General features: G+C 53.1%; 9 protein-coding genes across 9 annotated transcripts; 4 read left to right on the top strand and 5 right to left on the bottom strand.

The window, feature by feature from the left end:
* Positions 1–1,055: 1,055 nt before the first annotated feature.
* A1O7_03816 (uncharacterized protein) lies at positions 1,056–1,557 on the bottom strand (the record flags this gene model as incomplete). The annotated part of the gene is made up of 3 exons (XM_007757833.1): positions 1,056–1,206; positions 1,296–1,345; positions 1,432–1,557. The coding sequence occupies 3 exons, from the start codon at positions 1,555–1,557 to the stop codon at positions 1,056–1,058; spliced, it is 327 nt and encodes a 108-aa protein (XP_007756023.1).
* A 918-nt stretch (positions 1,558–2,475) lies between these two features.
* Positions 2,476–4,233, bottom strand: A1O7_03817 (glutamate decarboxylase; the record flags this gene model as incomplete). The annotated part of the gene is made up of 4 exons (XM_007757834.1): positions 2,476–2,590; positions 2,646–3,811; positions 3,878–3,905; positions 3,959–4,233. The coding sequence occupies 4 exons, from the start codon at positions 4,231–4,233 to the stop codon at positions 2,476–2,478; spliced, it is 1,584 nt and encodes a 527-aa protein (XP_007756024.1).
* A 1,057-nt stretch (positions 4,234–5,290) lies between these two features.
* Positions 5,291–6,291, bottom strand: A1O7_03818 (uncharacterized protein; the record flags this gene model as incomplete). Its single annotated transcript, XM_007757835.1, has 2 exons — positions 5,291–6,033; positions 6,075–6,291. 2 exons carry the CDS (start codon positions 6,289–6,291, stop codon positions 5,291–5,293), a joined length of 960 nt encoding a protein of 319 aa, XP_007756025.1.
* Positions 6,292–7,788: 1,497 nt separating this feature from the next.
* A1O7_03819 (uncharacterized protein) lies at positions 7,789–9,237 on the top strand (the record flags this gene model as incomplete). The annotated part of the gene is made up of 3 exons (XM_007757836.1): positions 7,789–8,000; positions 8,056–8,200; positions 8,296–9,237. The coding sequence occupies 3 exons, from the start codon at positions 7,789–7,791 to the stop codon at positions 9,235–9,237; spliced, it is 1,299 nt and encodes a 432-aa protein (XP_007756026.1).
* Positions 9,238–10,977: 1,740 nt separating this feature from the next.
* Positions 10,978–12,347, top strand: A1O7_03820 (uncharacterized protein; the record flags this gene model as incomplete). The annotated part of the gene is made up of 6 exons (XM_007757837.1): positions 10,978–11,106; positions 11,206–11,285; positions 11,365–11,439; positions 11,567–11,648; positions 11,721–12,038; positions 12,183–12,347. 6 exons carry the CDS (start codon positions 10,978–10,980, stop codon positions 12,345–12,347), a joined length of 849 nt encoding a protein of 282 aa, XP_007756027.1.
* A 937-nt stretch (positions 12,348–13,284) lies between these two features.
* On the bottom strand, positions 13,285–13,900 carry A1O7_03821 (uncharacterized protein; the record flags this gene model as incomplete). The annotated part of the gene is made up of 3 exons (XM_007757838.1): positions 13,285–13,441; positions 13,499–13,688; positions 13,750–13,900. 3 exons carry the CDS (start codon positions 13,898–13,900, stop codon positions 13,285–13,287), a joined length of 498 nt encoding a protein of 165 aa, XP_007756028.1.
* Positions 13,901–15,316: 1,416 nt separating this feature from the next.
* A1O7_03822 (40S ribosomal protein S18) lies at positions 15,317–15,896 on the bottom strand (the record flags this gene model as incomplete). Its single annotated transcript, XM_007757839.1, has 3 exons — positions 15,317–15,614; positions 15,674–15,783; positions 15,837–15,896. 3 exons carry the CDS (start codon positions 15,894–15,896, stop codon positions 15,317–15,319), a joined length of 468 nt encoding a protein of 155 aa, XP_007756029.1.
* Positions 15,897–16,402: 506 nt separating this feature from the next.
* A1O7_03823 (uncharacterized protein) lies at positions 16,403–18,037 on the top strand (the record flags this gene model as incomplete). Its single annotated transcript, XM_007757840.1, has 1 exon — positions 16,403–18,037. The coding sequence occupies one exon, from the start codon at positions 16,403–16,405 to the stop codon at positions 18,035–18,037; it is 1,635 nt and encodes a 544-aa protein (XP_007756030.1).
* Positions 18,038–19,986: 1,949 nt separating this feature from the next.
* A1O7_03824 (uncharacterized protein) lies at positions 19,987–20,886 on the top strand (the record flags this gene model as incomplete). The annotated part of the gene is made up of 1 exon (XM_007757841.1): positions 19,987–20,886. One exon carries the CDS (start codon positions 19,987–19,989, stop codon positions 20,884–20,886), a length of 900 nt encoding a protein of 299 aa, XP_007756031.1.
* Positions 20,887–21,784: the final 898 nt, after the last annotated feature.

Here is a 21,784-nt window from a genome sequence, read left to right on the forward strand (position 1 = left end):
CACACACACACACACACACACACACACACACACACACACACACACACACATGCCGCCAGGGAGAGCAGCGTCGAAACCAACGTCGAGCATTTCGTCCCGAACAACCGCAAATGTGCTACTAATAAACATCTCGAAGCTGGATTCGACATTGGACAAAGTACTCGGAAGTCGGATTCCTCATTGACGAGTGCTATCATGGCAAGTCCGAATAGAATAGGATAGGATAGGATAATGTACTTGCCAGTGAACAAACTCACCTCTTCGCTTCCGAGACCCTGGGCTGATGTATAATTACCTTGTGCATGCCAGCAGCCCTCACAGCGTTACTGTATTGCTCTCGTCCTGCGAGTGCTGCCTTGCCTGTGCGGTATATTCGTCCCGCGGAACCTTGTCCAATGGCCGACACCACCGCGTCTGGCAGATACAGTCGATATTCATTTGATTCATGGCATGCTCGTATCATATCGCGAACCACACCCGGCCGAAAGGACCAGTCCATTTCTCCCGACGAATATACCGCTGCGCAGACTCACAGATTGCATACATCTGCCTCAAACTCCAGTTACCACTCGGACCGCAAACTTGACACGGGCAGACGGGCCCTCAGGGCCAAGTTCTGTGGTGGATGTGTATACCGTGCAGTGGAGGTCCTCATGACTCTCTGGGTTGGTACCATACCGAGAACATCAGGTATCTTGCCCTCCCACTCACAGTCCACTGGGATTCGGACCATCATGTTCGCGAGGAGAAGTCGACGCCAGCCAGATTCTCCACGGAGACAGTCGCAGGAAAAACAACGTCTTGTACCGTAAGTCAAGAAATTCTTCACACAAAGACCACGAGGCGAGGACCGGTCAGCACCACGAACATCTGATTACCATGTCCGGTAGCTTGGACAAGTCGCCGCTAAGGTAAGTATACACAAGATAGTATAAGCTGCCACAAAGGGTTTCTTTCATTCCGATTCTTCTCTGTTAAGACATGTCTGTACAAAAAGGGTGTCCTCCGAAGTCTTCATTCTTCCCTCAGCAAGAGGTACTCCCTCTCTCCTACCCTCAACCATTCGTAGGCTTGTCTCCAGGTGTATGTCCAAGGACTTTATTCATCGTGCCGCCAATGGCGCCATCCTCCTTGAATGCATGGCCTATGACTCCGTTCTGGTCGAACGGGCCACCAATGCTCTGGGGTATGCTGCCGATGGAACCGCTGTGGGAGGCGATCGTCAGTAAAGAGGTTGAGGGTGAAGGGCTGAGACCATGGTCAAGGTCCCGGGATCTGGGGACCTGAGGACTCACTCTGCTGTGAATTGCTTGCCGATCGTGCCGTCGGAGCTGAGTGCCGGGGCCTGTATGTGGATTGCGGTGTCAGCGGTGTCCATGGTGTCAATCGACGGTTTCACCAGATAGCCGAAGAGAGTGGCTCTAGACGTACTTTGGCGCCAGGCGCAGGGTTATATTCCTGGACGGGGTTCTTGTTCGGGTGGGCGTCCTTCCCTGCGGGTCCCTCGCCGGTGAACTTCGAGGTGTCGGTCTGACCTTTGGTGATGTTGGGCGTCATTTTGGTGGTTCTTTTCGTTTACCGTCGAAAAGTCTTTATGTGGGTAATCAGGTTGCTTGTGTGACCTTCGTTGTGAAATGGATAGGTGTAGTGTTGGGAAGGAGTGGTGAGCCCTGGCTGCGAGGAATATATTGGACGAGGGGCATCTGCCCATCAACAATGACACAATATGATGAAACCAACCGTTCACTGCCGCTTGACTGCGGGTGACTTCCTACCTATGACCTGCGGTACGATTGCAAGCCGTCACGTTTCTGGGTGTTGCGTCATGCAAACAGAGGCTACACCCGACTCGATCTGTGTCGGATCGTAGATCATGTGAAGGAGGTAAGGAGGAAGTTTGCGGAGTGGGGGAGGGAAGCGTCATAGAATACGAGACGCGGATTGAATATGGCCCTTTTGGGGCTCGGCGTCAACTCAGCTTTCTCCCTCTATACTTCGAGGATTCACAACTAGGTACATTGGCGTGTGCGTGGATAACGCGAGTTGTCATATCGGTAAATCTGCCCGTCACAGTCCCCTCAGTCCTACTGCAACTTGCTCAGTTCGCCGTCGTTCAGAAATCACTGACCACCTACTTCGAAACTATGCATCTAGCCTGAAACTTGGGTCGAGGGTATGATTGTGGCATGCTTTTAGGCAAAACATGAGAGTTTCTTTGAGAACAGTATGGGTCCAAGCTTGTTCTTTCTCTAGCATGATGGCAGAGTCTACATATGACCTCTGTTTGACTTTGGTGACACGTGCATCTCATAGTATGAGCACCTTCAGTCAGAGCTAGGACGCAAGACGCAACCCATTGTACTGTTTTTGCTCCCGTGACTTCTGTCCTGTACCCTCTGGTCTGGACACCCAGGTAGCCAACGCTACAGAGCGGAGTGCATCGATCTGACATTCTATCAAATGCACCAGAAGAACTTAACAGATAGCATGAGTCTTCCCGTGTTTGCCTTGCAGGGAATGCTTTTCATCCTTGTAGTTTTTCATATTGCTGCCGGCCTTGCCTGTTCTGTGGTGAGTTTTCTTGACGTGGCTATCAAATCAGTCAGTAGCTGTGTATGTGAAGTATGCTTGGATAGAGAACCTACTCGGTGTAGCGCTCCATGGTCTTCTTGTCCATATCACCAAGCGTCTGCAACGCCATCTTGATGTCAGTTACGAGAGCGTCGCAGCGTTGCTTGCTGAAGTCTTCACGGACCACCACACGCATCAACTTGAGGCCTTCGCTGTGGGGGGCCATGGTATAAGCAGGCACGACCCAACCACGCTCTCGAAGCTGATGAGCAATGGCAAACTCGTCGAATAGCTGGTCGTTATCAGGATCCAGGCGGAAGGCAACCACCGGGAGGGAGCGACCCCCACCAGGTGACATGAGGATAAAGCCCAGGGCTCTGAGTTGGGCAGCCAAGTAGTCGGAGGTGCGGGTGAGGTTGAGCATGATGCTGCGATAGCCTCTCTTTCCCAGTCTGATCATCTGGTAGTACTGAGCAATGACATGACTGGCACCTTTGCTGAAGTTCAGTGTGAAGGAAGCTTGGTCGGCACCCAGGTAGTTGATGTTGAAAACGAGCTCCTTGGGGAGGAAGTCTGGAGATCTCCAGATAACCCAACCCACGCCAGGGTAGACAAGACCGTATTTGTGACCCGAGACATTGATACTGACGACCTTCTCCAGGCGGAAATCCCAGACAAGATTTGGGTTGACAAAAGGAGCTACGAAGCCACCTGATGCTGCATCGACATGGATTGGGCAGTCGATGTTCTTTTCCACGAGCAAGTCGTTGATCATCTGGGTATCTTCATACTCGCCTGTGTAGGTCAAGCCCAGAATGGTGCAAATGCCGATGGTGTTCTCGTCGACCAGGTTGACTGCCTCTTCCGGGTCAATGACGTAACGGTCTTCTGTGCAGTAGACATATTTCTCCTCCACGTCGAAGTAGCGGGCAGCCTTTTCCCAGCACACCTGGACGGCACTGTTCATGACAATGTTGGGTCTCGAGAAATCTTTTCCTGCCGCTTTGCGCTTGTTCGCCCATCTCTTCTTCATGGCCAGGACAGCTAGCATGATTGCCTCACTGGAGCCGATAGTGGACGTTCCCATCGCATTCTTCCCGTCTTGTGACTCTGGGGCGTTGTAGAGACGGGCGATCATGTTAACGCAACGGTTCTGGATCTCGGCAGATTGGGGGTATTCTTCGTAGTCGATGAAATTCTTGGAGAAGGCCTCGGCCATGAGCTTCTCAGCTTCATCTTCCTAATACATCTATCAGCCCATCACCGGTCCGTAACGATATAGGTGCGACTGGTGAGGAATGCCTACCATGAAGGTCGTGACAAAGCTTGCCAAACTATTCGCCAGCTCGGTTAGATGGTTCAAGAGGCTTCCAATTCGCACACTCACTTCAGCATAGGGTTACCATCGAGACTGAGCTCGTCTTTGATCATGCGGTATGCAATCTCCTTCGGCATCTCCTTTTCAGGCATCTCATGTGCAGGAAGGTCTTCGGCCGCGAAGCGCGACCCATAGACGGACGTGGAGAATTCATCTTCCGCAGGAGGTTCAAGAGAGATGTGCTCAAGGCCAGGCACCACAGACGACCGGCGTCCGGGAGCTCCGAACTCGGTCTGCCCACTGTCCTTGCTTGGAGGCTTTCGTACTTGGGCTAGGTGAACCATGTTGACTGATGAAGTCTTGCAACAGAAAACGAAGTTTGGAGGTAAGAGAAGGTGAGATGAAACTGGAACGGAAGAGTGACAGAGACGAGGTCACAGAGAGGGCGAACCTGTATAATCAGCGTGCAACCAACATTCAACCCTTTAGACAGCTGTGTGAAGAGGGAATGGTCAAGGATCAGCAAGTGAAGTTGTGCAGGATTTTGTTCTGCCAGACCTGCCAGCTCAATTGAGGACGGCCGAAGCTGGAGCTACTATGCGATTGATTGACAGATAATGATTGGGTGAACAGCGAACTCCTGCTCTCATTATTCCAGGTTACGATCAGTGCATGACGAAGCTCTGGGAGAGGAGTGCTCGGATCTGAGAAGGTGAAAGGGTGAGCTGATGAGTGGATGAGCGGCTGCTGAGAGATCATCTCAGGATCCAATCATGGTTAGCCTGGGATGGGCTGTTGGTGGGGTGTGCGCAAAATAACAGGCGAGCCGGACGAGGGGTACGCACCTGCAAGGATGGCACCTAAACATTTCAGTGAGGGCCCACGAAGGCCACCTAAGCGGCAACAGATCTGCCTCAGAGGTTGGACGGAACAAGACTTTTCCTTCCATCATCGTCCCTCTCACTGGATCATCGATCAGGCACCACTTGACACATCAAGATCATCGTCCATCCACAAATGCGCTGCCCTTCACGCACGGGATCTAACGAGCTTGTCATTGCTTGGTTCCTCATGCAGTAGCTAGCGGTAGCTTGCTTCCCATCCGGATTTTCGCTTCGACAGCTTGCTGATGGGCAACCACAACCAACAAATGCAACTGCTGCCTGTGACACCAAACCTATGTTAATCCACGAGCATCAAGCAGCCACATGGTCCAGCGATAACCAATTGGAAGTGTGCCCTACTGCGCAGCCTTTAGCATGAGCTTCCGACTCTGAGCCCAGATGTCTGATAAGCGTGTGGTAAGTAGCACAATCATACAACTCGATTCAGCTGTTGTAACTCGAGCCTAGGACACCAACAATCGCTGTTGCTCCTTTGTGCACCTTCCCTCACGCACCTTCAAGCCACGGCGTCGACCCATACCTTCCTGACCATGTCTTCTGCCTCAGCTATGCTTTGCTGCTTCAGACCGTCAAAGTCTCCCCGCGGCAGACGAAGAGCGTGGACATCATTCAGGGAAGCTTGCTCTGCAGAATATGCTGGCCCCAGATGATGGTATCTCTCTGCTCCCGAAGACCCGTATGTTTCCTCTGGCGTAGCCTTAATATCTTCTCTCCTTCGGTCCTCCAGCCTGAGCGCCTTCTCACTTGGGCTCGTGAGTTCGGAGTCCTTCTTGGAAGTTGGCTGGGGCATCCCGATGGACAACAATCTCTGCCGGAGCGAGAGGCGCCTCCCGGAGGGCCAAGTAAACCTCCCCACAAGACGACTTATCGGATCAAGAGCCATCAAATCAAGCTCCTGGCAATCCTTGTCGGCCGGGATGCCGGGACCAATGTTCAGCAAGATCGAGATCTCGACCTCTCGACCATATAGACGTTTCGCTTCGTCAAATGCAATGGAAGAGATGGGATGAGACTGTGGAAATGTCTCATCGAAGAACGTCGTGTTTCCAATTTTGTACGGTTTCAGGAAGAATTTCGCAGCGCCAGTGGCCGCGAAGACCTCTGGCATCCGACAATCGGCTGGCTCTGGCCCTTGAAGCACCAAGTCGGTTTGGGACTCTCCCGCATGGTAAGATCTGAAGAGCTCATATCTCGAAGATTGATCGTCCTCGGTGGGGACCACGCCGGCCGCAAATCTATCTGTGTCAGAATCCGTCGACTAACTTTTGAACAGCACGCACGCATATTTGCATTGATTGAATCTTGGCCTTTCCTTTGTTGTGCGATTTTCGCCTCGGAGTAGAGCAGAATCCAGGCCGTATCGCTGGAGGACTTCCTCAACCACCTGGAGAAGTCGATCTTGATCCAATTTGAACAAGCGCTTTCTCGTCGCAGGATACGCGTTGTCCGGGTCGGGGTCCTCCTTTTGTTGCAAGCTCCATGTATATCGCAGTGCATGTTGCTATGTCAAGCCGGTATCGCCCCAGGAGAAGTGCAATCCATCTGGAATCTTGTCAGCCGTCAATTGAGGAGCTAACTTTTCGGTCACTCACCCGCCAGTACCGACACCAGCGATGATGTCGAATAACTCGCGTGGTGCTGGAGGTCGATCTGCGCCGTGCTGTTTGGCTATGGCCCTGCAAACAGCATTCAGGCTGCTCAATGTGGCCAGCGCTTGGAGTCCACCACCATCTGGCCGAAGTCAGGTTTTTGTACCAAAGAGCACTGGAAGCTATGCCCCTTCAAGCTTCGAAACATACCTAAGGTGAGAATTTTGAGCGGTCGTGATGCATACATTTCCTCTGTCTTCGATTCGCTCATTCGTCCAGGTGGGAAGTGCTCAGAAGATTCAGCTGCGAGCGAAAAAGAAGACACTTTTCTTTTGCAGATGTCTCGGCCGCATGTCTGATCGGCCGAATTTGAAGTCGCTGAGGAACATCACTTCCCACTAGGCAGTGAGTGCCACCACCTCTCACTGCCACCACAAACAGCCCAGCTCTGTGCTCGTCTGTCCATTTCCATTCCAGACATCTGCTGTCCGATTCGTACGACTGTTTGTATTACATGCCGCGGTTCTCGTTGCCTTGGAGGGCAATCAGAAGCGAACCATCTCACCGGTCAGGTTGTGCACCGCCGCTTGAGCCTTGCTTCGCCACACTCTAGCGCAGACCGGTAGCCTTCAGCGTCCGCCTCACCTATCACACACCAGGCCGCCTGAAGTCTGCCTCATGATCCAATTGAATGACTCAGTGGTATACGATGCCGTCTTGGTATTGAGATTTGTGTGAAGTGAGGCAAGGCTGCTGGAACTTTCGTAGGTCTTCAGATTCTCTCTTGCGGCGGCCTGCTGGGGATGCTGTGCCATTCGAATTTCCCTTATGTCAGAAACGTCGAAATGCACCGCAATGGCTCAGATGCCACCACATGACGTGGTCATTGTTGAGCAGCTGTTCTGCTTTAAGATCCGCATCTTCTTTGTTGTTATGGAGTGCTCCTTGACGATCATGAAAAGTTACTTGAACCTTCAACCTGGCACACCTGAACCCTAATCATCGGCATATCTGCTGTTCAGCCATACCAGCGGCCAAGGCACGCCATGTCTGCTGGCGCGTCCGTCAAGCCGCCGAATGGCGAAAGACTACGGCCCGTTGCGAAGGTTTGTCTCGGTACGGATTTCAACTCTGCGGGAGCCCAAGTCAAGTTAACGGCTCAGCTAGATGGTGGTGGTGTTCGCGGACTTTCCTCTCTCCTAATACTTCAGCTGCTATTGGTTCTTGTCACTGAGGAACTCATCGACGCCGGAGTAATACCAAGGGACCATGCCACTATCAAACCCCAAGATGTGTTTGACGTTGCCACTGGCACAAGTACTGGCGGGCAAGCTGACTTCCCTCAGCGAATTGCACGAGCTAATTCGAGGGCAGGCTAATCGTCCTTATGATGGTTAAACTGGACATGTCTATAGAAGAATGCATCCAACAGTACAAGGAGCCGTTTTGGCATGTCTTCTTGCAAAGCCGTCCGCTGCTGAAGAGAGTGTTCGGATCCGACTGGTCCAAGTACTCGGGGAAATGGCTTCAAGAAGCGGTCGAGAATCTATTGAGATCCAGAGACCAGCCAATCACCCTGATGATGCGATCCGGTCGGAGACAGAACAGCATGAGAGGGTATGTCGGAACCATTCTTGAGATCCGTTCGGTAGGGAAGCTGACAGTTTGAAAGGACGGTTCTCTGCCACGAAGCGCAACAGCCTCATTCCGTTTTCTTCTGCACTCAAGAATGCCGGGGCCCATATCAACAACACATGTTGAAGTGCGATATCGAACTGCGGCATGCCGCACGTGCTACCAGCGCAGCTCCGTCATATGTGAGTCTCCTAGTCCGCTGAAAGACCGCGAAGTCATTGAACAAGTCATTGCTATCGCCCTGCCAATGAACGCACGCGCTAATGAATAGTTGTAGTTCAACGAGATGAGGATCGAGACCCTCAGTTTTGTGGACGGCGGCTTCGGCTTGACTAACAACCCTTCGTGGGAAAGCCAAGTTCACTATCACCGAAACCACGATGTCACGACGAACCGACAGCTTATTATGATCAGTCTTGGCACGGGCAGTGTCCCTGCCGACGCGAACGTAAGCCGGCTGCAACAGCGACCTTGGTGGACGAGACTTCTGCCCAACGGTCTCCTCAAAGCAATGGGCCTGGTCTCTGATCTGGTGAAGATGGCAACAGACTCCGAGCAGCCAGCCGAACAGCTGCGTTACCTATCTGAGGACCATCCTGATCAGCTCTTCTTCAAACGATTCAGTGCCGATACAGGAATCCATGACATTCAGCTGGACGACTGGCGGGCTGCATCGGGCGTCGACGGCACCGGGATCATCGAGGAAAGAACACAAGCCTACCTGCAAGGCCCAGCAGTCCTTACAGAGTTCAGACATGCCGCCAAAAAGCTGGCGGAAGTATATGCCAAACGGCACGAGCAAGTCGAGATACCTGTAATGGCCGCCTTGGACAGACGCCAGAGTGTCGATCTGTCAATATCTGTCGTGGTCGAAAATGAAACACGGGGCCGTGTCGGTTTACCGGGAAATTTGAGAGCGTTGACTCCCGAATCTTCAGCTGATGGAATTCCCAGTCTCGTCACAGGATCGGAACCGACACAGACGCCGAACCCGTCGCCGCCACGAACGCCGGAGCCCGGCCGAAACCCATTTCCACCGATGCTCGCCTCTGATACCAAGGAAATACTTCAAGGCCAAGGGCAGCGATTCAAAGAAAATGTTGCTTCCTCATCAGGGTTACTCAGCCCCGTATCCTCTGACCGTTCGCGGTCTCCAAGGGCTAGACGAGCAGCCACGTTACCTGTCTCGCGAGACTGGGGTCTAGGCAGAGTCATGTAGACTCGATGTCGCAAGCGGGAAATGCCTAGGTCATGGAGTCTGCTATAAACCGGAACTTCGGTCAAGTGGGTTAGGAAGATAAAAAGCCATCCCTTCATAGAACAAGCACCACAAAGGCTTTGATGTACAGCAGGCGGCAGCGAGACATGATAGATCATCCGACTTTGTTCTTGTCCGTATAGATTACCAGGTACTGTCGCTCTTGCCTCTAACTCTAGCCAGTAGCTGCTTTACCTAGATGTTATAAAAGGGTGATTCTTTCGCGGTCCTTCAGCTCTTATAGCCCATCAACGCAAGTCCACTTTTCCATCTCCCTCGCCGCCACGATGTCTTGGAAGCCCTGCTCCACGGAGACGCTAGCCAACGGAGAATGCTTCCCGAAGCAACGGCGTGCAATTAGCCCTGATCGTCTGCAGAAACGCCCCACGGCCGCTCCAGAGAAAGCGTTGGTGGACGAACTTTGCCAGCACGTCCACCCATCAAAGTCTTCGTATGGAACACAAATCTTGTCGTCTTCTCTCTTCGGTAACATGCAAGGCCGCGGCATGAGTGGACCTGGAAAGCATCATCAACGGCCAGATCAGGCACATCACCCGGTCACCCGATCAGAATGACTTCGCTTCGACCGCCTCGAGACGACCGGTGCTTCGGCCAGCGAATGGAGGGAGCTTGTGGCTTATTGTGGCCCCATTTACATACTCCGTACATTCATCCAATTCCACTTGTCAAGGATCCTCCGCCGGCTCCAGCGACCAACCCCAGCCTCCACGTTCAGCTGATGCTTTCAATTCTGCGGGGAAGGTTTACTGGGCATTTCCGCCATGGACATTTTCGAAGATTGGTGCTTCGTATTCGATGCCACCCGTAGGATGGACTATGGTGACTGGCTTCCTTTCATCCAGCTCCCATACTCCACATTATCTCAAAGGGAAGTGTTGGAAGTGTTGGACATGCACATGGCCTGCAGTTTCCAGTCGACGTGTTGCGCTGGTGGTGCCGGCGCTGTGTTGCTGACAAGCCACCATTACGCCCGAAAGACTCCTGGCGCCGTCTACCAAGCCGATCCTGGACAACCGACATGCTGGTCTATTCGTCCCTGAGGATCGATTTCGAACAGTCACAGCACGCCGTGCCTTTCTACCATTGGCGCTGCCTTCTGTCTCGATGCAGCCCCCTCGCAAGTACCTTGTCTTGTCCAGGACTTTTCACCCTGGTTTCTCAAGCCACGCGACGGTCGAGCCCATTCTCCGCCAGCACAGTACGGAGTAAATGGACTTATTTTTGTGACCGATGCACAACTACCCCGGATGCATTTGGCACCAAAGGATGCCATGCCTGTTGCATAATGGGGGTCAGTAATCCACCACTGGCCTGTCGCTGTGACTGGCCTCCTCTCGCAACCCCAGGGTGTTGGCTAGCTAGTTGTTGCTAAGTCTAGGACCTCTTGCTTCCTGTCTGGGCCCACGTTCGCATCAGTCCTGGCGCGCTCTGGGAGGGTTCGAAGGACATGGCGCGCAAGTAGCGAGGAGCGAATCCGCAGTGAGCCGCAACCTGAGCTGTCATGACCTCGCCTGATCGATCGATCGCGCTTTGCTGATATAGCTGGTCGAGTGCCTTCGTGCAAGCTCCAAACTTCTTCCCGCTCCCTTCCTTCAGTGCTGGTCATTCTTCGCTTTTGCTCTGCACTGCTCTTCTCTACTCTGAAAAAACAGCAATACGAAGTCGTCGTACACGCTCAAGATGGCGCACCTTGAACATACACCGACCTCCACGGACAGGGACATCATCGAAGGAGACTATGAGAAGCCAAGGTTGACGCAAACCATTTCCTCCGGCGCCGTGTCAATGAGTCCAGAGCTCTTCGAAAAGGTGCGCTCATACGCATGACACCTGTGGCTGGACGACCACAACGCGGCGTGTCGTCCCAGTCACTGACTAACACGTCCAAACATGCTAACCCCCTGACAGCTCTATCTCACGCCCAAGACTCCCCATGCCGGTGACAACATTAGGCGATTTGCCAATCCCACGCCTCTGGGTTTCGTCGGGTATGTTTCCGTTGGCTTGTGCTTCCGAACTCCTAGACTCAAGAAGGGACTCCAGAAAGTACTAACTATCATGCTCTAGTTTCGTCATCTCGACATTCACCTTCTCAATGGTCATGATGGGCTGGGGCGGTGCGAGTGGCCTATCCCCTGTCGTGTATGTTTAGCACCCTTTTCGCATCAAATGCGTGTGATGGATGGAGTGATGATTCTCTATCGTCCAACCCGCAAGTATCGGCACGAGTACGATTACAGGCACGCTAACGCCTTCTCACGCTCTCCAGTGGCATCTTCTTCTTCGTCGGTCCCCTCTTGCTTGTTTTAACCACCATCTTCGAGTGGATCATGGGCAACTTCTTCTCCATGGTAAGTTCCAAAACACACCGCGCTCCTCAACATGATACCCGGCCGGAGTGCTTACCTTACTTCAATCGGCAGATGGTATGCGGCCTCTTCTCCGTCTTCTGGCTCTCCTTCGGCCTGCTCCAGCTGCCCACGTTGGGCCTCGCGGCGCCGTACTCCACAAGCGGCACCGACGCCGTCGCCGGCGCGGCCACCAAGGAATTCAACGCCGTAGTCGCGCTGTATCTCATCGTGTGGGGCTTCGCGCTGTTCACCTTTTTCATCTTCACGCTCAAGACCAACGCCATCTTCGCGGGTATCTTCCTCTTTGTGACTTTGGGCGCGTGGGTGCTCGCGGGCGCGTACTGGAAGGTCAGCACGGGCGATTACGCACAGGCCGCGAATCTGCAAAAGGTGAGTTCATACCTTTTCTCCTGTTGTTTAAGGTCGAACCCCAGGGGCCGGGCTTTCGGGGATGGATGCGTGCGTGTGCGTGTGCGCGTACGCTACTTTCTGCGTCTGTATCGATTCCTTGGCTAACCGCTTCTGGCCACGTAGGCTGGCGGGGCGTTACTCTTCATCGTCGCCTGTCTGGGCTGGTACATGACGTTTGTGATGATGGCCGCGGAGATGCGCCTCGCGATCAAATTGCCCGTGGGCGACCTCAGCCATTTCTGGCCAAGGACCGATATCGAGATGGGCAGGGCCGAGAAGCAGGCGTGAGTGAGGAACAGTCGATCACCGCGGCAGCGGCAGCGGCAGCGGCAGCATTGGGGAGACCGAGGGGTGCAGTGAGTTAATTACTGTGTACTTGTGTAATGGCAGGAAGGAAGGCAAGCAGCCACCTCAGGCTAGCAAGTCATCGTTCGTGGTCACAAGCGAAGCGGTCCAGTTGAACGGACTCTTTTCAATCAATGCCAGATTGTCAATGTTGAGGAGAGTGAATCCTTTTCGATTGCCAGCTTTGCCTACGTTGAGGAGAAGGAGGGAGTCGAGCTTGGAGCTGCCCGGCTCGACGAAGCGCCGTGGTTGGAAGTCGATGACCTTTTTAACTCTATACCCCCCGGTGTCCTCCTCCCTCGTAGTTCTGCATTCACAGCTTGTACCCAGCGGGAGTACAGTCGCAGTTGCTGCTCTATGCACTCGTGGCACTGATACGCGTCCGCAACAACTGTGTTCTACCTACCTACGGAGTTGTGGCTCGGGAGTTCCTCGCATTTCACTCACTGATTCAACGACAAATTCGGCTTGATAGGGACCAAAGAAAGACTGGAATAGACGAGAAGAGTTCGGCTGACTGACTACCTAGGTAGGTAGGTAGTCCACGGTTTTTGACTTTCCATACATCCGATCCTCTAGCTGTTGGTATTTCGACACGACTACCTATCATAACTCTTTGTGACAGAGGTGTCTCGACTCATCCCTACACCCCGCGTTTTGTCCGAACATGCCAAACGCTACAGGATACGTTCGTCGAACTCTATTCTCCTCCCCTCCATCATGCATTAATCCCGCTGCTAGCTTTTGCACGGTGTCTATGTGCCACCCATAATTGCCTGCAGTCTTATCAACGACTTCTCTTTTCTTCCCGGACCTCGTGACTCGTGACATCGTGGTGCGTTCTTCATGACAGTTTGAGCTCTGGAGCGGATCCGACATCTCAAGCGACTGCGGAGGTGACATTGGCGAAAATGGTCTCTCCGTCGCAGCCCTTGCATTCGGCGATGGCCATGTCACACTCGTAGAATGGGGTGTGCGGGTAGGTGAGGTTGAAGTTGGCGTACTTGCTGAGGACATTGTACGGGGCCTTGCCTACGCTGTGTCAAGAGTCAGTTTGCACGGCCCCAGGACAAAGTCAGATGTGGGCAGCGGACCTGTCGTCGATATATTGGTGACCCAGTTGCAAGGTGAGATTGGCCACACCGAACCACGACGTGACGGTGACGCTGAAGCTGGTGTTGTCGCAGGTGTTGGGGCTGGTTTTGGGTGGGCTCAACCCAACGGCCCATTGAACTCCGCAGTGTGTGGACCCGACTTCAGGCGTGTCTTGGTCACAGAAGTCGACTGATGCCAGTGAAGTCAGCTTGTATCCCCTAACGTCAATGAGAGGCCCGGACGCACTCACATTCAACATAGGTGCTCTCGATCGAGTAGGGATCTGCTTGGAAGGGCGATGAGACGACGAGGTTGGTGAGCTCGAAATTCCCAGAAAATGCCAGTGTTGTGCGCATGAGGAGGACAGCAATCAGGGTGAGCGAAGTGAAGAGGAAGGCCATGATTGTGTTTGTCTGAGGCGAGGTTGCTGTTGTGCTAGCGACCTATTGTGGCTTGAAGATGGTAAAGCAAAGTGAGGTGAGGAGGAAGGAAGGAAGAAAGGAGGGAATGACTGAAATGAGTAGAAGATGAAGTCTTATACCTCACCTATAGGCCTACGTTCTTGACCACGCGGCCTTTAAAACCACCTCTGCATTCTCTTCCCGACGGTCTTTGAGTCCGCCTGTGCTTTCTGGAAGTGTACAGACACCAACAATCCAGCTTTGTGCGTTCTTTTTCCATTCATGTGCTGTACAGAAAAAGATGACGTGTGGCCAACACCGCCCAGTCTGCACGGTGTCTTTTCAGAACTCTACCGAGGGGAGCTGTAACTGAAACACTGCAGTCATGGTCAGTCCTCTTCGAAATATAGCTCTTCCGTGCTAGATCTTCTCGGGGGGTTGATGGCAAGCACCACCCTGTCCCTCACGTCCAGTAGCGTATGATGCCATATCAGCCCACCGCTTGTCTGGTCCTGCTCGCAAGTATGGGGTTGTTGGTGCCATGCTCTCGGAAATTTCTTGTCTGGATGCTAGAAATAACCTCCTGCGTTACACAAAACCAGCGCACGGTAGCCTAGGAAACATGGAGGTACCAATACCAAGACTGGAATTCTGGACCCGACTAATCAAAGCCCCTCTTGAATCGGAAACCTGCATCACCAGCAGGCGGTGCCATACTGTAGGCTCTACAATGTAGGAGCTGCCTGGCGGGGACATCATGCGACCGGAGATGGCGGTGGCTGGGACTTCAACAAGGAACTTCGCCGAAGCTGCAAGGCACAAGACTAACGCATGAGAGGTGTAGCTTGTAGGAGGCATTCCATGTACCCAACCTGTGAAATGTAATCTCCAACTGCGACCGAACATGTGCGTAGAGTAGCGCGTTGCTCGCGAGGATCAATACCGTGCATAGTCAGCTCGCAGCGAGGTTTAAGACGATAAACGGGCGGTTTTGTTTTGACGAGGCGCAGACAAAGTACAGGAAGTTGCTATGGCCCTGAAATGTGGATAAGCCTGCCACTTACTCCGGAACCTCCTTTGGCCTGTCCTACATGGGCCCATCACCACTACCTCGCACAACATGAAGGGCAGTCTCAAAACAAGAACCGGGAACCACTCACAAGGCGAGGGAAGAAAAGAGCTGCCGTGATACATTGAACTGGTGGTATTCCATAGCCTCAAAGACACATGCCCGTCGCAGTTAGGTTAGGCACTTGTGTTAACGTTGCATCAGCTGTGAAACTCCAGCCATGCCGATTCTGCTCTACTGGTGCTCATTCGGAAAAGGATATCCGATGCAACCAGTTTGTATTGCTGGTTCTTTGAGACCGGCCCTTCCATCCACGCCATATCAGCACCATGCAAAAGGTAGATCGCTTAACCCTTCTTCTTGCTGACACCGACAGTGCGACCTCTTCTGCCAGTTGTCTTGGAATGTTGACCTCTGACGCGGAGACCCCAATAGTGACGGAGACCACGATGAGCACGGATCTTCTTGAGACGCTCCAAATCCTCACGCAGCTTGCTTTCCATGCCGTTTGCTAGAACCTGGGAATCTTTGCCATCGACGATATCGCGTTGTCTGTTGAGGAACCACGAAGGGATCTTGTATTGTGTGGGATTCTGGATGATGGTGACAATTCGCTCGAGTTCTTCCGAGGTGATTTCACCGGCGCTACAATCTCGAATTAGACCCTTCTCTTTGGCTTTGAAATCGTGAGACCGTAGACGTACCGCTTGTTCAAGTCGACATCGGCTTTCTTGCAGACAAGGTTGGAGTAGCGGCGACCGACACCCTTGATTCGGGTCAAGGCGTACATGATCTTCTGCTTGCCATCGACGTTCTATAGGCCTTTCGTTAGCATGCACCGCGCCACGAGGAGCGAAAGCCACGAACGGTGTTCAACAATCGCAAGATGAACTGGAAGTTCGACTTCTCCCCGGAGACGAGAGACATGATGGGCGATTCCCTCGTTGAGCGTGTCGTCGAAGGGTGAAGTTTGTCCGTCGCACGATAGTGCCAATCGATGAAAATTGAGGCTCGCAGCTTAGTGGGCGCCAAGAGATTTGGAGGACCGGGATTCGGCTTAGCTTCCTGGCTGGGCTGGACCGTGGCTGGGGCAGAGGGTGGCTGACTGTATCACGTGGGCCATTGAGGCACGTCACTAATCGGTCTCGAGACCGGGCCATGTGTTGTCCTGTTAACCAGGCACCACAGGCTGCTACATTACGAGTCGCAGTCTCGAGCTTCAGCTTATCTTCCCTTTCTCGACCTTCTCATCCCGTTCTTCTATCACTATATATCTCCTGCAACTATCTCTTCGCAATCCTCGTTGGCTTGAAGCCCAACGAATTGCTTATCTTCGTTGGGATATCCCGTTTATCTGACAACGATATCGACATTCGCTGCCGCCTTGACTGGTCAGGTACACGAAGTCGTCCGATCGAACCTCAAATTTTACCATGAGAGCTCTCAGCGCCGCTCTGTTGGCGGGAGTCGCCACCGCTGCGATTGCCCCCCAACAGCAGCCTTTGCAGCTTCCGAAGTCCTTCCCTGCTGAAGCCAAAAACATCCTCGATAGCCAATTTCATCATCTGAAAGATGCCCTTCGAGGTCTCACAGAGGAAGCCGCCGCAACTTGGGATGAGGTCGCCGCACTGTATCCCGAAGATATGAGCGCCGCTAGCTTTTTCTCTCTGCCGAAGAAGCACACTCGTCGCCCAGACCGTGAATGGGATCACATTGTCCGTGGCAAAGGCGTCCAAGGTCTTTGGCTGGAAAACGCCAACGGCGAGCAAGAGCGCTACCTCGACGGGAAGCTGGACACATACGATCTCCGCGTCAAGAAGGTTGATCCCAGCGAGTTAGGTGTGGACCCTGATGTCAAGCAATACTCGGGTTATCTGGATGACAACGAGAACGACAAACACTTGTTTTACTGGTTCTTCGAGTCAAGGAATGATCCGAAGAATGACCCGGTCGTCTTGTGGCTCAATGGAGGTCCTGGCTGCTCTTCGCTGACTGGCCTCTTCCTCGAGCTGGGTCCTTCGCGTATCAACGAGAAGCTTCAGCTCGTCCCCAACCCGTACTCTTGGAATGACAATGCCAGCGTCATATTCTTGGATCAGCCAGTCAATGTCGGATATTCGTATTCCAGCTCCAGCGTCTCCAACACGGTGGCTGCTGGTAAGGACGTTTATGCCCTGCTTACCCTCTTCTTTGAGCAGTTCCCGGAGTATGCGAAGCAAGATTTCCACATTGCCGGAGAGTCCTATGCTGGACACTACATCCCAGTTTTCACATCGGAGATCCTATCCCACAAAAAGAGCAATATCAACCTCAAGTCAGTCTTGATTGGCAACGGTCTTACCGATGGATACACCCAATACGAGTATTACCGACCCATGGCTTGCGGTGATGGTGGCTGGCCAGCCGTCCTTGACCCACAATCCTGCCAGGCCATGGACAATGCGCTTCCCCGCTGCCAGTCCCTGATCGAAAACTGCTACAACAGCGAGAGTGTGTGGTCGTGTGTTCCAGCCAGCATCTATTGCAACAACGCCTTGCTTGCACCGTATCAGCGTACCGGCCAAAACGTGTACGATGTGCGCGGCAAGTGCAAGGACAGCAGCAACCTGTGCTATCCCGAGCTGGGCTGGATCAGCAAATGGCTCAACCAGAAGTCGGTGATGAACGCTCTTGGCGTGGAGGTGGACGGCTACGATTCCTGCAACTTCGATATCAACCGCAACTTCCTGTTCCAGGGTGACTGGATGCAGCCTTTCCATCGATTGGTTCCAGGCATCATCGAAAAGATTCCGGTGCTTATCTACGCTGGTGATGCAGACTTCATTTGCAACTGGCTCGGCAACAAGGCATGGGCAGAGGCGCTTGAGTATCCCGATCACCAGAAATTTGCCGCGGTCGAAATGGAGGACCTTCGCTTGGACGGCAACGGGCGGAAGATCGGTGAAGTCAAGTCTCATGGAAACTTCACATTCATGAGAATCCATGCAGGTGGTCACATGGTGCCTCTCGACCAACCCGAAGCCAGCCTGGAGTTCTTCAACCGCTGGCTCGCCAAGGAGTGGTTCTAGATACGTCTCTTCCCGCAGTCTTGAGGCCGAGGGAAAGTCTAGTTTGCTTTTGGTGGGCAGGCACGTTGTCGGTTGTGTAACAAATTGACTCTATACAGTCACGCCCCGCCAGGATGGTCGGCATGGGCCGCAGCGGCTATGTACAGACGAGGTTGACGCTGTTCCAATGACCTTGGAGGAAACTCATTCTGTGGTACCGCATTGATGCACTCTTTGGTCAGAATGAAATACTACGTGCTTGTTGACGCTGACTTCCTCGGTCAATGCATGTGCCTTCTGTCCTCATCCCGCAATCCGAGCGGCTCGACCTCAATAGTTCATGCACACCATGAGGGCTTTACCCAAGGTCGATAACGATGTGTTGTGCATCTGCTGCATGCAGGCTCTTCCATTATCACGTTGAAGCGCTACATTGAACGAGATGATGGGTTACCGGTACTGAGGTAGTGGACGACGGATGATGGAAGAGGCAGGACGACCGCCGTGCCGAGTGCCGTCTATCTTTAGGTGCATCGACGATGGAGTGATTGGCAGAGCCGGGAGAGCGTCACTCCAATCAGCACCTGCATAACCGCCCAGCTTCGCAGGCCCCTCCATCTCCAACTTGCACCATCCCATATGTGGATAGCGCATCGATCGTTCCTGGTGAGAACTGGTCGCTCTAAGCGCCCTCACTCTCCCCTCACCTCGATTTCTTGCATCTCACTGGCCTTGCCTCGCATCCTACTTGTCCTTCTGCGTGGCGGCATCACACACATCTTCCATGTGGCCAACCCGAGCAATGAAGAGACGACTGTCGACACTATTGCCTGCGACCACACCGGTCATGCCTATGGCGACCTCTCCACCATGCTGCCGTATCTAAATATTGCCATCCCCTTCCCGTTCTTGCGTCTGCTTTCCTTTCTTCCCTCACGCAAGCAAGTCTTGTTAATTCTGGTCGTGCGGTTTGAGAGCTATTCCTGAAGATTCTTTTTTTGTTTGTTACTCCTAATTCTGCAAAGAGATAGTGTCTGGTACACTATTGATCTTGTCAACGACGTCAACTTACAGTCGATCGATAATTTCAATATCAACCACCAACCTCCGACGACCTGCGGCACTACGAGCTGTGCTCATACTTGCTGCATCTCCGACTCCAACACCATCTTTGCAGACCTTACGAAGAAGGCTTTTCATCAATCACTCTGAAGGAAACCATCATCGTTGCCGGTCAACGATCATTCTTTCCAGCCCATACCTAATAGCTCTCGCTGTCCAACAAACCGCAGGCCTGCCTTGCTGTGCCCTTTCAACAACTTAATCTTTGTCAAGCATCAGTTCTCGTTGTTGTCAACAACTTTCATTGGTCCTCCCTCGGTCGATTCAACCACAGCTAATCGAAGATCCCAAGACTACTTCGAAAGTAGTGTTCAACCGTCGAGACTTACAAGCCGCGCCCACCACGGCTCAACAACAGTCGACATCTTCTTTGCTTCAGCATCAAGTGTCACTACCTCTATCAACAATCCACGCTGTGTCGTCACGATTGCCGGTCAATCCTAGCACATTCTAATCGCATCTTTCTCAAACCTTCCAAGATACCCGTATCTGTGCCGGAAGCTCTGCCCGTTCACGATCTTGGATCTATACAGCAATCACCAACCCACACGTGGACATTGATCTTGGTTCTCCTTGATCTGCATACATCGAACCTTTTTTTCAGCATCTGCGAAGCATCACTATCTGTTTTAATCGACGCCACTGTTCTTTACGACCTACAGCTCTACAGCAGCCTAACGATACCTCACGCATTTACACGAACCCAAAAGTCTCAACGACGCCGCTTTTCTTGAGTGCACGTGGGTCTTTCCCATGTATCAAGCACCATCTTTGACTCCAGAACTGACTCAACTCACAGACATACCTAATCGTCTCAAAACCCAAGTCAAAAATCAAAAACCAACAAAATGTCGTCACCCGCTGTCCAGCTCTCATTCACCCTTCGTACCTCTCCGAACGTCCGCACCGTCCACTTGCTCGGTTCATGGGACAACTACAAGGCTCAACTCCCCTTGTCCGAGGTGAAGGATCCCGCCGCCAAGCCCGGTTCCTGGAAAGGCAACTTTCGCTTCTCAGGTTCGAATGCCTTGAAGCTCGGCTCCCGCTACTGGTACTACTACATCGTCGATGGCTATCACGTCTCCCACGATCCCGCCAAGGAGTTCGTGACCGAAAAGACCACTGGCCGCAAGCTCAACATCATCGACGTTCCGGGCGGCGACAAAGACAGCAAGCCCTCGCGACCTACCGTCAAGACTGACGTGGCCACCTCCCGCCACAGCCGAGAAGTTCCCCAGGGCCGTGCCCTTTCCCCTGGCAAGATCCAACACCCCAAGCCAAGCAAGCCCTACGCCTCCCGTCAACTCCGTGAAGCCGACTACGAGGCATCCCCTGTGGATGACCTCGAAGAACGTTTCGCTGGCTATCGCATCTCTGAGTCATCTGCCTCGCCATCTGAGCTATCCGACAGCAGCGCCTCCTCTGGCACCGCCTTCTCCCGCTCCTCGCCCTCAAGCATGTCTTCCGTGAGCGACCACAGCTGCCGCTGCGAACGCTACGGCGTCACCCGCTCAGGCCAACGCGTCAAGCTCGACTGTGGCGGCAAGCGATGTGGAGGTTGGAGCTCCAGCTCCTCGGAGTGCGATTCGCATGACAGTTCGGAAGAGTCGAGTGAAGATGAGAGGGAACAGCGTGCACGCGCTCGCAGGGAGGCGGAGAGGAAAGCTGCTGCGGCTCCCAAGTCGAAGAGCAGCGGCCACCACGAGGAGAAGAGGAGGACTGTCGTTGTGGAAAAGAGACGGAGATAGGTGAGGAAGTGAAGGAGTCGGTGATGAGGAGAGAAATTCGTTGTACGAGTGTGGGAGAGGAGAGTTTTTCATTTTCCTTCTTCCGCGCGAACAACATCAACACCACGTCGGCTTAGAGCCACAATCAGACCAAAGGCAAGTCAACTAACAAGCCACAAGCGCACACCTCGAGTCCGATGCAAGTCAAATCTTGCCATTGGAAAGCTCCCAGCCTAGGCTGTGTGGCTCGGACCTTCGTCAACCTCGCGGAGAGGGCGTTCATGGGATGTGAGAGGGACCGAGGAGGAGTACCTGTGAGGGTCGGCATGGAGGAAGAAGCAGAAGCTCTAGAGAGGGTTTCGAACGAATAGCAGGAGTGGAGAGAAAAGAAAGCCCTGGCAACGATGTCCATGGAACGGTTGAGCGATCCGCTTCTCTGGGTCACTTCTGGACTGTACATACACTGCCGATTATCAAGCTCCGAGAGTCAAGTTCCGGAAGGCGGCGTCAGATGTGCTCGGGAGATTACCAGACGAATAAAGGTTCCATGCTTGCATCACCCCATGAAATCAGTCTTTATCATTCAGCGTGCGTGTTTGAGCTACATTAATTGTCGACTGTCACTATCACTAGTTCACTAAGGTACGGACCAAGGGCAGAGCTTTCCTGGCTAGACGGCGCCGGCGGAAGGTAAGCGCAAGCCCGAGCAAGGGTGGCGTGGCTGTTACCAAGGAGTTCGAGTCTGCCATCGTATATCCACGGCTGCAAATCGACGTTACTTCCTCAACCCGTATCCGGAAGTCTGCTGCGACGGATTAGGAGTAACAACCCGCCCCGACCTTGGTAGTTACCTACACTGCCCGCGTAGTCGACAGCGTAGGTACATCATGTGAACAGCACTTGTGAACGTTATCAAGTC

This window comes from Cladophialophora yegresii (assembly GCF_000585515.1).
Source record: "Cladophialophora yegresii CBS 114405 chromosome Unknown aczIN-supercont1.3, whole genome shotgun sequence".
NCBI classification, from domain to species: domain Eukaryota; kingdom Fungi; phylum Ascomycota; class Eurotiomycetes; order Chaetothyriales; family Herpotrichiellaceae; genus Cladophialophora; species Cladophialophora yegresii.